The sequence below is a fragment of the Mercenaria mercenaria genome, chromosome 16 (genome assembly GCF_021730395.1).
Source record: "Mercenaria mercenaria strain notata chromosome 16, MADL_Memer_1, whole genome shotgun sequence".
NCBI lineage: Eukaryota > Metazoa > Mollusca > Bivalvia > Venerida > Veneridae > Mercenaria > Mercenaria mercenaria.
In genome coordinates, this window is record NC_069376.1 from 16,653,697 (window position 1) to 16,666,508 (window position 12,812).

At 37.2% G+C, this 12,812-nt stretch overlaps 1 protein-coding gene across 1 annotated transcript in view; it reads right to left on the bottom strand.

The window, feature by feature from the left end:
• Positions 1-1,279: 1,279 nt before the first annotated feature.
• Positions 1,280-12,812, bottom strand: part of LOC123540461 (fibropellin-3-like) — a 33,593-nt gene continuing 22,060 nt past the window's right edge. The window contains exons 10-12 of the mRNA XM_053525781.1: positions 9,047-9,122; positions 6,192-6,423; positions 1,280-1,667 (exon numbers count right to left, since the gene is read on the bottom strand). Coding sequence (XP_053381756.1) covers positions 1,664-1,667; positions 6,192-6,423; positions 9,047-9,122 — 312 coding nt within the window. The 3' untranslated portion in view covers positions 1,280-1,663. The remainder of the gene's footprint in view (positions 1,668-6,191; positions 6,424-9,046; positions 9,123-12,812) is intronic.

Here is a 12,812-nt window from a genome sequence, read left to right on the forward strand (position 1 = left end):
GCTTTTCCTTTGATTTGACCTAGTGACCTAATTTTTCACCCTTCATGACCCAGATTCAAACTGGACCTTGAGATCATCAAGATTAACATTCTGACTAAGTTCCATGAAGATATAGTCTTAAATGTGACCTCTACAGTGTTAACAAGCTTTTCCTTTGATTTGACCTGGTGACCTAGTTTCTGACCCCAGATGACCCAATATCAAACTCTTGGTAACATTCTGACCAAGTTTCATTAAGATTGGGCCAAAATTGTGACCTCTCGAGTGTGAACAAGCTTTTCCTTTGATCTGACCTGGTGACCTAGTTTTTGACCCCAGATGACCCAATATCAATCTCGTCCAAGATTTTATTGAGGGTAACATTCTGACCAAGTTTTATTAAGATTGGGCCAAAATTGTGACCTCTAGAGTGTTAACAAGCTTTTTCTTTGATTTGACCTGGTGACCTAATTTTTGACCCCAGATGACCCAATATCGAACTCGTTCAAGATTTTATTGAGGGTAACATTCTGACCAAGTTTCATTAAGATTAGATCAAAATTGTGACCTCTAGCATGTTAACAGTCAAATTGTTGACGACGGACGGACGGACACAGGTCGATCACAAAAGCTCACCTTGAGCACTTCGCGCTCAGGTGACCTAAAAATATAGCCTCTATTGCATACTTAAGCTAATTGTTGGCAGACGACCACAATAACTCACCTGTGAGCTAAATATCCCCATTTTCAGCAAATCAAGGGTAAAAACACTGCTTTTACTTGGTCAAGGGAAATAATACTACAAATGAGAAAAAGTCATGTGCTTATTTACAGTGGAGGTTTTGGGTTTCGAAAAATATATTGTTTTATAAGCATTTTCTATTACATTAGCAAATCAACAGGAAAACTGCGTTCACTGGGTCAAGGATACCAGTATTAAGGGCATGTGCTAATCAATAATTATGTGAGGCTTGGTGATTGTAGCTAAAATATTGTTAGAATTATAAGCATTTTAAACTTCAGACAGTCGCACAGACGGACAGGTGTAGAGCTGGACGGACAATGCCAAAGCCTTTGGCGGGGTATAAAAGGCATGTAAATTTTACATGTCGCCTTCTTAGACATGTCTGCCATACATGTTTCAATCTGACCTGATAGCCATACATGTTTCAATCTGACTTGATTGCCATACATGTTTCAATCTGACTTGACTGACATACTGATTTTAAACAAACTCTCATTGGTTTTCTGTCCACAGTAGAATCTTATAAATTTAATACAGACAAAAAACACCTTTATTCTGAAATGATTTTATTATTGAGAATCTGAAACAAGCCTCTGAATAAATGTTTTTCAAGTTCAATATACCAGTATATGTAGAGAATTTCAATGAACAGGTTTGCAACCAACTGACAAAATTTAAAAATATGTATGCATCGACCGACATAATGTAAGAAAAAGTTTCAACCCACTGACATAATGTAAGAAAAAGTTTCAACCCACTGACATAATGTAAGAAAATGTTTCAATCCCATTGAGGTTCAATCCACTTGCATAATGTGAAAAGGTTTCAATCCAAGAAAAGGTTTCACATAATGTCATGTGGTTCATTGAGACAATATCAAACTATTCCAAGTCAAGTTTTCCGGCTGAAATCCTCCCAGCACACACCTCTCTCGGTCAATTAGCTGTAATTAAAATTATAAGAAACCGTTAAAGATGATATTTACTTCATAATAATACATTATATGATTTAAACTAATTATAAAAAAATCATGTTTCTGTTGCAATTATGGCACGCATTAAGTATTAAAACAATGAATTTTTATCCCCCGCTGAAAGGGTTTGTGGTGAGGAATGGCGAAAAAATATATTCGGCAAAAAAGTTAAGGATGTTACTAAGAATTTCATTAGTCAAAATCATTTTAACAGAAAATGAATGTTTTTTTTTTTTCTTTTTTTTTTTTTTTTGGGGGGGGGGGGGGGGGGGGGGGCAGCGGGGGTGACTGGGTGAGGTTACAAAACTTCACATGCTAATTATAAATATTAAAGGAAAAATAAAACTGAAAAAAGAAATGGGGAGGGAGGGGTGGGGGTGCATGATCAGGTTGGTGGGCATGACTAGGTGAGGGAATGAGGTGGGAGAACTTTACATTCACATGTTGACACATTTTCATGGAAGGTTTGAAAAAAAAAAATAAAAAAAGGAATGCATTTTTTTGGGGGGTGGGGGGGGGGGGGGGGGTGGGGGAGGGGGTGATCAAGTACACAATTTCACATGTTTATAATAAATGTTCATGGAAAAGAATGAAAGAAATTTATTAAAATTCTAGGCTAGGACTTAATTACTAGGCTACCACCCAAACACAAAAATAAACAAGAGCTGTCTCCATAGGATGACACTTTGAATAAATAGTTATGGCCGATGTTAGAGTTTAGGACCTTTGACCTACGGACCTGGGTCTTGCGCGCGACATGTCGTCTTACTGTGGTACACATTCATGCCCAATAATTTTAAAATCCACGCATGAATGACAAAGATATGGACCGGACACGCCCATCAATGCACTATCATGAAATATGACCTTTAACGTCTAAGTATGACCTTGACCTTTAAGCTACGGACCTGGGTCTTGCGCGCGACACGTTGCTTACTGTGGTACACATTCATGCCAAGTTATTTGAAAATCCATCCATGGATGACAAAGATATGGACTGGACACGAATGCACTATCATGAAAAATGACCTTTAACGTCTAAGTGTGACCTTGACCTTTGAGCTACGGACCATGGTCTTGCGCGCGACACGTCGTCTTACTGTTGTACACATTCATGCCAAGTTATTTGAAAATCCATCCATGGATGACAAAGATATGGACCGGACACGAAAATTGCGGACAGACCGACAGACTGACAGACCGTTCAAAGACTATATGCCTCCCTTTGGGGGCATAACTAGAATGTGTCTGCAGGACTTGTCACAAATAAGGGGCAATAATTCAAATGTTTGCAGTGTTAATGGGGTTTAGCAGAAACAATCATTTTATGAAAAGGATTCATTATTCTAGGCCATACATTTTGACCAATTAGCATTACACAAAAAATTCGCTATTTTGGCTATTCCAAGGGCCGTAACTGTAATAAGTGCAAAGATTCTCAAGAATAATGCCATGTGTGCAAGGTCACATCATAATAAAGACTCAAGCAAGGTTTCATGAATTTACATTAAATACTTGTTGAGCTAGGCATATAATTTGGTGAAAATAAGCATTTTTTTTTTGCTATTTCAGAGGCCATAACTTTAAAAATAGGGGGTGTAGCCAGCCAAAACATAAGAGGTGTGCAAGTTTATATCATGGTTAAGACTTATGCAAGTTTTCAACCATTTATATTAAATACTTTTTGAGCTAGGTGCATCACAAGGTGCAAATGTGCATTTTTTACTTTTTCAGGGGCCATAACTCTGAAAATAGGGGGCGGAGAAAGATGAAAAATAGGAGGTGTGCCAGTTCATATAATGATAAAGGCTCATACATATTTTCGAAAAGAACCAAGATATTATGCCGATACAAGTTGAGACAAGTTTGATTCAAGTTGATTGCAAAATGTTGTCTCTATTGTGTTCACAAGCCAAAAATAGCAAATTTTGTCCTTGTAAGGGGTCATAACTTTGGAACCCATAGGAGATCTGGCCAGATTTCGAATGAAATCAAGATATTATGCCAATACAAGTGTGCAAGTTTGATAACTAAAAGCTGATGGTAAATTGTGGTCTCTATCATGCTCACAAGCCAAAAATGGCAAATGTTGGCTTTTTAAGGGGCAGTAACTCTGGAACCTATGATTGGATCTTGCCAATTTTCGAAAGGAACAGAGATATTATGCCCCCCCCCCCCCCCCCCCCCCCCACCCCCAAAAAAAAATTGTGATTAAAATCCAATAGGAAAGATGGTCCCTCTTATGTTCACAAGGAAATTGTGGACGGACGACAAATGGACAGAAGACGTACGGTAATCACAAAAGCTCATCTTTTCGCTCAAAGGGCATAATTTGAACAATCTTGTTAGAGAGCCACTAGGCAATGCTACATACTGAATATCAAAAGCCTAGGCCTTGAACTTTCAGTCAAGGTCTTTACATATTTTATCCTATGTAAAACTTGGGACCCCCAGGGCAGGGCATCCTTTTTATCCTGGCGGCATAATTTGAACAATCCTGGTAGAGAACAATAAGGTAATGCTACATACCAAACATCAAAGGAATAGGTCTTGTGGTTTCAGACAAGAAGATTTTTTTCCCATATTTAAGTCTATGTTTTAAACTTGAGACCCCGGGGCGGGTGGGTCTCTTTTCATCCCAGGGGCATAATCTGAAGAACTGTGGTAGGAAACCAAAAGGCAATGCTACGTATCAAATATCAAAGGCCTAGGTCATTTGGTTTAAATAAGAGGATGTTTTCCATTTTTTCCTATATAAATTTTTGTAAAATTTGGGACCCCTGGGACGAAGTCTCTTTTCAACCCAGGGGCATAATTTGAACAGTATTTATATAGGAGTATTAGATATGGACACATGCAAAATACTGAGGCTCTATGCCTTTCGATTTTGGACAAGAAGATTTTCTAAGTTTTCCCTATATAAGTCAATGTAAACCATGTGACCCCGAGGGCAGCGCCATATTTGATCCTAGGGAAATTATCTGAAGAACCTTGGTAGAGGATCACTAGATGATGCTACATACCAAATACTAATGCCCTATGACCTGTAGTTTTGGACAAGAAGATCTTTAATATTTTTCCTTTTTTTATGCCATGGCAACCAGAGTCCTATATGGAATTGAGTTCTTTGAAATCTTTTTTAAGAAGACCATCCATTCTTGCATACCAGACGGGGATTTCCGTTATTTTTACCGGTGCTGGAAAACTCCATCTTACACCCCGGGGTGTAAGATGACTCTCGTGCTTTAAATGACGTATTACGACCTGCGCATATATGTAGAAATTTATATTTTATTTCAAAAAAACGGAATAAAAATCCAATACCTTGACAGTTCCTCTTTGTTCCTGATTGTATATTTCTCGATTCCAAAGGCGTTGTTTTATCAACAAGAGCTGTCCATAAGACAGCCAAGCTCGACTATTCGAAATATTGTCACAGAAGCAGGAAATTATTACCCAAAATGTTAAATATCAAAAGAGTTTAAAGTCCAAAAGGGGGCATAATTTGGGCAAAATGAAGGTCAGAGTTATGGGACTTGGTGCTATCAACTAGTTTTATAACCCTGAAGACACATGTGAAGTTTCAGTTCAATATCTGCATTAGTTTTGGAGATAGTAACTTGCATGTAAAACTTTAACCAGAATTTTCTAAGTCCAAAAGGGGGCATAATTTGCTCAAAATACATGTTAGAGTTATGGAACTTGACCCAGTGAGGTTGGTAATTGACCTAGAAAAGGAATAAATAAGTTTCAAAGCTATATACCTTTAAATGATAGCTGTATGTACTTGCATGCAAAAACTTAACCAAGGTGTGACGCCGACGCCGACGCCAGGGTGAGTAGAATAGCTAGACTATTCTTCGAATAGTCGAGCTAAAAATCATAATGTTACGCTGCAACTGATAAAACAAAACCGGAACTAAACATTGTTATTTGTCTTTGAAACGTCATGACGTCTTTCCTGTTTACAGACGTTGGTTTCCCGCACTTTGTTTAAATACGCCTCTATAAGAAATAGTTCTAAAAAGAAAGCCATTCGATTGATTTTTTTAAATATTATTTCTTGATATCGGTATGCAAGAAAAATTTTATGTCACTGGTTATATGGAATATAGATAGGAATATCCGTCTCTAGGGTAACTGTTTAGGCAGTAACTCGGTAGGAGCCTCGTTACCGCCTAAACAGTTACCCTCGAGGCCGGAAATTCCCATCTGCACCTACAACCAGTGAAAGAATCTTATAAAGGACATCCCTGTGAAGTTTCATCAAAATTGGCCTTATGGTTTAGGAAATGTTGTTTCAAAGGAAAGTGTGGACGGACAGACAGACGACGGATTGTGAGTATTCACAATAGCTCACCCTAAGCCTTTGGCTCAGATGAGCTAAAAAGTTGGCTATCATGGCTTAATTCTAATAAAAGCTGACCGACTTCATGTTTCCACATTTTTAATTTTAAAAACAATTAGCTAATATTAAACATTTCTTGGACTCACCAGGAACTGATTTCCTTTTCGCAAATGTAGGGAAGACTTCTTTTGCAATCAGTGAAAACCCAATAATAACTGAGACTAACACAGTCATAATCAACAGTATTGTAAGTGTAATTGTAAGTGTCAATTTCCGTGTAAGTGTAGAAAAAGTTGAAAGGCCCTAGGCTTCTATTTGTAGACCAATAATAAAAGCCTTCTTTTTTTATGTCATTCAGTCCAATCCAACTATTGTCACCTGAAACATTTAATAAGTCTATAATATTGTAACAAATACATTTAGTAAGGAGAAATATGTGTTCTTCTTTTTTTCCGACATTTCACTTTCAGGTCTAATTCAGTTACCACTTCACTTGACTGTTTTAATATCTTTCAATTATGATACAGCTTTTTTCAGTTTTAATGAATTATCCACTTTATGCAGTGTATGTTAGATATAATAAGGGCACCATTTACAACATAAAGTTATAAAATACATGATCATAGTATTGCATTATATAATTTAACAGTCTAATATGTTTTCATAAATGTTTGTATTTTCAAATAGTATAAAATTTAAGTTAAGTTAAAAGTTTAGACATTTAACTAGTCTGATAAAGGCATTCTGCTAGTCTTTAAAGACTGCTGATTTATCCACATAGATCATTCTTTAGTTCAGTATATTCTTTTACAGTACTTTATTACTGCTTATAAACTTCATAAGTGCTTTCAGACAAATGCCACCGTAGCATCTTGACCTTTGACCTGGTGACCTTGACCTTTGACCTGGTGACCCTAAAGTCAGTAGGGGTCGTATACTCAATAAGTACTATCAGCAAGTGAAGTTTGAAGGTCCTGGGTGCAGTAGTTCGCGAGTAAAGTGCCTTCATGCAAAACGTTTACGTTGTGACGAACGAACGAACAAACAAACTAACGGACGGACAGTTGAAAACTAATATGCCTCCTTTCGGGGGCATAAAAAGTTCAGACATTATGCCTCCTTTCGGGGGGCATATAAAGTTCAGACATTGACAGTTTGGATTTTTTACAGCCTCTGTGCTTGAGGTTATAGAATAAATTGATGTTCTTGATTCCTGTTTGAAATATTTCTGCAACTTGTTCGCAAGATACTCAATGCTACTTGCTCATAGAAAATGTGGCAAATCTAACCTGCATGTGAAAAGTGAACACAAAACGAACATCCCGCGATCATTGTAACAAGAGGGTCATTGACCCTAAAGCGCTCACCTGTGTAGAAGGCTTCAAGTGTGTTTGTATAAGTAAAGAGTTAGGTTTCTTCTATGTAAATAGCCTTTATTATATACATGTCATACATATTTTTGAACCTAGGGCAATATTTTGAACAATTATGGTACACATTACAAATCTGAGATCACTACCAAATATTATGGCTCTACCTATTATTGATTCAGAGAAGAAAAGTGACCACACCCCCTGGCAGCCTTTTTGTTTTTGACGAATCGGTAAAAATTTTTAACAATCTTGGTAGTGGGTCACACAAGAACCATTTGCGCAAAATTATTGTAAAATCGGGCCAGCAGTTTCACACAAAAAAGATTTTTAAAGTTTCCACTATATACATATAGGAAAAGTGACAAGTGATATCACATGCCAAATATCAAGGCTCTAGCTTTTACTGATTCAGGGAAGAAAAGTGACCAAGCCCCCCTTACAGCCATGTTTTTTGACGAATCGGAATAATTTGAACAATCTTGGTAGAGGGTCACACAAAGACCATTTATGTGAAATTATTAAAAAATCGGGCTAGCAGTTTCACACAAGAAGCCACCCCGTCTGATAGCCACGTTTTTCGACGAATCAAAATAATTTGAACAATCTTGATGGAGGGTCACACAATGACCATTAAAAATTTTGTGTAAAATCATTCTTAAATCGGGCCATTAGTCTCAAATAAGAAGCTTTTTAAAGTTTCCACTATATAAATATAGGGCAAAGTGACCACGCCCTCTGGCTGCCATGATTTTTGCCAAATCAGGATAATCTGGACAATCTTGGTAGACCACACAAGACTATTTGTGTAAAATTATTCTAAAAGTGGGCCAACAGATTCACACAAGATTTTTAAAGTTTTCACTATATACGTGTTAAGAAAAGTGACCACGCCCTCTGGCTGCCATGATTTTTGAAGACTCAAAATAACTTGAACAGTCTTGGTAGAGGGTGACTTAAGGACCATTTTTGTAAAATCATTCTAAAATCGGGCAAGCAGTTTCATACAAGAAGGTTTTTAAAGTTTCCACTATACACATATGGGGAAAAGTAAACACACCCCTTAGTGGTCATGTTTTTGACGAACTGGGACAATTTTGGTAGAAGACCACCAATGGAACATCATGGCCAAGTTTCATCAAAATTCATTCATTGGTTTTGGAGGAGATGTCCTTTAAACATAATTGTTGACAACGGACGGACGACTTGATGGACGGATGCACACACGACGGACACAGCTTGATAACAATAGCTCACTATGAGAATTTTGTACCAAGGTGAGTTTATAATTCAAAGTAAAAAAGGAGCATAACTCTCTTTAAAATAAAATAAGAGTTATGGGGATTGTTTCTCCTGGTGTAGTCTTTGATAGTTAATAACTATTTTAAGTTTCAAGTCAAAAGCTTATAGTAACAGAGATATAATTAATTTTATCAAAAACTTTAACCAACTTCTACGGTGACGGAGACGCTTGGGCGAGTTCAATAGCCCTACTTTTTTTGCAAAGTCGAGCTGAAAATGAATACTCACTGTGCATGTCCTTATTTAACAGTTCAGCATCGCTTTGTGGTACATTTCCTTTTTGGAATGATATCTTTAGTAGTTTAAAGCAATTAAATTGTCTCCCTTACCATTGTAGTAAGTAAAGGAATCTTCAGGAGCACTCTCCACCTCCACAAGGTATCCATCCTTTGCAAAGCAGTCATTCTGTGGAAAAAAGAAAAGAAAAAAGAGGGCCATGATGGCCCTATATCGCTCACCTGAGCACCACTGCCCTGAATGATAAGATCAAGTTTTGACATGGATCACATGAGCTTACACAGTTAATATCATCAGGATAAATATTTTCTTGCAACTGTCCCTTTTGACCTATGGGTCACATACTAGTCAGGGTCAATCTCCACATCAAGTTTGAGGGTCCTAGGCTCAAATGCTGCATTTTTGTATTACCCTGACTATTTCTTACCCTGGAAGAGTTAAATAATATTTAAAACCAATCATTTACACAAAATAAAGGGAGGTAATTTGTCATAAATTCAATCAAAAGGTATATGCATGTAGAAGATACAGAGTACAAGCTTTTACAACAATCTATTAGGAAGTAAGTAAAAGCAGAAATTTCTTAGAGGGCTTAAGCTAGGCTAAGATTTTAGGGAGAAGTCACTTCTCCCTCAGCTAAAATTAGGGAGAAGTGGAGAGATTTTAGGGAGAAGTGGCGAGATTTTAGGGAAAATGGGAAAGATTTTAGCACCATGACATGCAAGTTGAAAAAGGAACTAATTATGCTTAGTATAAGTTACTATTTTTATTATTTCCTGTCTTTGTTTATTAATTTAAAGTAAATAACAAATTCACTGAAAATGTCAGTGATTCTGTTTTCTTATATCATTTTAAACCTTGTGAATCTAATGTGCTTAAACTGCAAATTCAAGTTTTTTTTCACTCTTGCAATGATTGCCCAAACCAAGAAAACCCTTTAAATATGAAAACAATTTAAGAAAGTTAATTCCATATCAGCCAAAAATAAATCAAGCTCCCAATGCTGCACTCAAAGTCAGTCACTTTAAATAACAAGTGTACAGTATGAATTAATACATGTCAATAGCAGTGACATCACTATGACATCACACAGAATACACCTCTTCTTTGATCTGCCGGTGTTTCTTTGATATGCTGGTGTCGGCACACATTAAAAGAAACAGTTGTCAAACAGGTTTAACCCAGTTTCTGATGGCAGGTGTCAAAAATTTGCGTAAATTTCAGTTACGTTATTTTATTCACAGAAAGTGTCAGTGATAATATTATGTTTCTAAAGTTTGGGTTTTGAAAAATACAAGTAAAATTAAGTGGATTTGAGGAAATTACTCGAGCCGGTCACGGTAAGATACTTTCTAAAGGTCAAAAAAGAATGTGTAAGCTTATGTAATATAAATCCCTACTGCTTTGTTTATCAACAGTCAGTTTACAAAACAAGTGTCACCTTTGCACTTCTCCGTAATCTGAAGTAGGCGGAGCTTAAATTATGCTTTTCTTTGTTTTTTATGCGCACAACTGTGTTGTTTGTGCCGTGTGGCGGCCGTAAAAAGTCTCCCCGTACATTCAATCAATGTTGTTATATTTTCATCCTTTAGGGATTGTTGTGGTGCACGCGTCTGCGTGCTGGGGGTTTCGTTTTGAGTAGGCTACGTTTTTGGTGCGTGGCATTCCCTGTTTGATATTTTTCTTTGTTTTTTTTCGTATATTCCAGTCAAGTGTCAACAGGCCGATACCGGATAACTGGAGGTGTGTGGATAAAAAAATCGGGCGACTTGAATTTAGCTTTGATGTTAGATTAGAGCGAAGTGGGGAGCAACAAAGCGACTATTTCGCTCAAGTCGCTCCCTAGCTCAAGCCCTGTCTTACCATGGAAGACATAAATAACGTTTCAAACCAATCTCATTAGAAGCTGCTACGTATATTCATTTACATAAGCAAGAGGACCATGATGGTCCTGAATCGCTCACCTCTTCCCACATGATCCAGTTTTGAGAATGACGTCGTTTTTTCTATTATTTGACATAGTGACCTAGTTTTTGAGCTCATGTGACCCAGTTTTGAACTTGACCTAGATATTATCAAGATAAAAATTCTGACCAATTTTCATGAAGATCCATTGAAAAATATGGTCTCTAGAGAGGTCACAAGGTTTTTCTATTATTTGACATATTGACCTAGTTTTTTAAGGCACGTGACCCAGTTTCAAACTTGACTTAGATATCATCAAGGTGAACATTCTGACCAATTTTCATGAAGATCCATTCAAGGGTATGGCCTCTAGAGAGGTCACAAGGTTTTTCAATTTCAAGACCTACTGACCTAGTTTTTGATCGCAGTTGACCTAGTTTCAAACTTGACCTAGATATCATCAAGATAAAATTCAGACCAACTTTCATACAGATCCCATGAAAAATATGGCCTCTAGAGAGGTCACGTTTTTTCATTATTTGACCTACTGACCTACTTTTTGACGGCACGTGACCCACTTTCGAACTTGACCTAGATATCATCAAGATGAACATTCTGACCAATTTTTATGGAGATCCATTCACAAGTATGGCCTCTGAAGAGGTCACAAGGTTTTTCTATTTTTAGACCTACTGACCTAGTTTTTGACCGCACATGACCCTGTTTCGAACTTGACCTAGATATCATCAAGGTGAACATTCAGACCAACTTTCATGAAGAACCATTGAAAAATATGGCCTTTAGAGAGGTCACAAGGTTTTTCTATTATTTGACCTACTGACCTAGTTTTTGATGGCACGTGACCCGCTTTCGAACTTGACCTAGATATCATCAAGATAAACATTCAGACCAACTTTCATACAGATCCCATGGAAAATATGGCCTCTAGAGAGGTCACAAGGTTTTTCTATTATTTGACCTACTGACCCAGTTTTTGAAGGCACGTGACCCACTTTCAAACCCGACTTAGATATCATCAAGTTGAACATTCTGACCAATTTTCATGAAGATTTCATGAAATATATGGCCTCTAGAGAGGTCACAAGGTTTTTCTATTTTTAGACCTACTGACCTAGTTTTTGACCGCACGTGACCCAGTTTCGAACTTGACCTAGATATCATCAAGGTGAACATTCTGACCAATTTTCATGAAGATCTTGTGAAATATATGGCCTCTAGAGAGGTCACAAAGTTTTTATTTTTAGACCTCCTGATCTAGTTTTTGACCGCACGTGACCCAGTTTCAAACTTGACCTAGATATCATCAAGGTGAACATTTTGACCAATTTTCATGAAGATCTTGTGAAATATATGGCCTCTAGAGAGGTCACAAGGTTTTTCTATTTTTAGACCTCCTGACCTAGTTTTTGACCGCACGTAACCCAGTTTCAAATTTGACCTAGATATCATCAAGCTGAACATTCTGACCAATTTTCATGAAGATCCATTGAAAATTATGGCCTCTAGAGAGGTCACAAGGTTTTTCTATTTTTAGACCTACTGACCTAGTTTTTGAAGGCACGTGACCCAGTTTCCAACCTGACCTAGAATTTACCAAGATGAACATTCTGACCCATTTTCATAAAGATCCCATGAAAAATGTGACCTCTAGAGATGTCACAAGGAAAAGTTTATGGACGCACGGACGGACGGACAACGGACACCGCGTGATCACAAAAGCTCACCTTGTCACTTTGTGACAGGTGAGCTAAAAACTAGAACTGTCACAGGAGTGACTTATACCCCCACCATACGGTCTTGTCACAGAAGTATGGTAACCATCAACCATAAGAATTTTCAAAAATAATTAAATATGAAACGTAAAAAAAACTTAATATTTAAACAAAATTTTACTCGTCTTTGGAGTTTGTTTGTTTGTTTTGGGTTAAACGC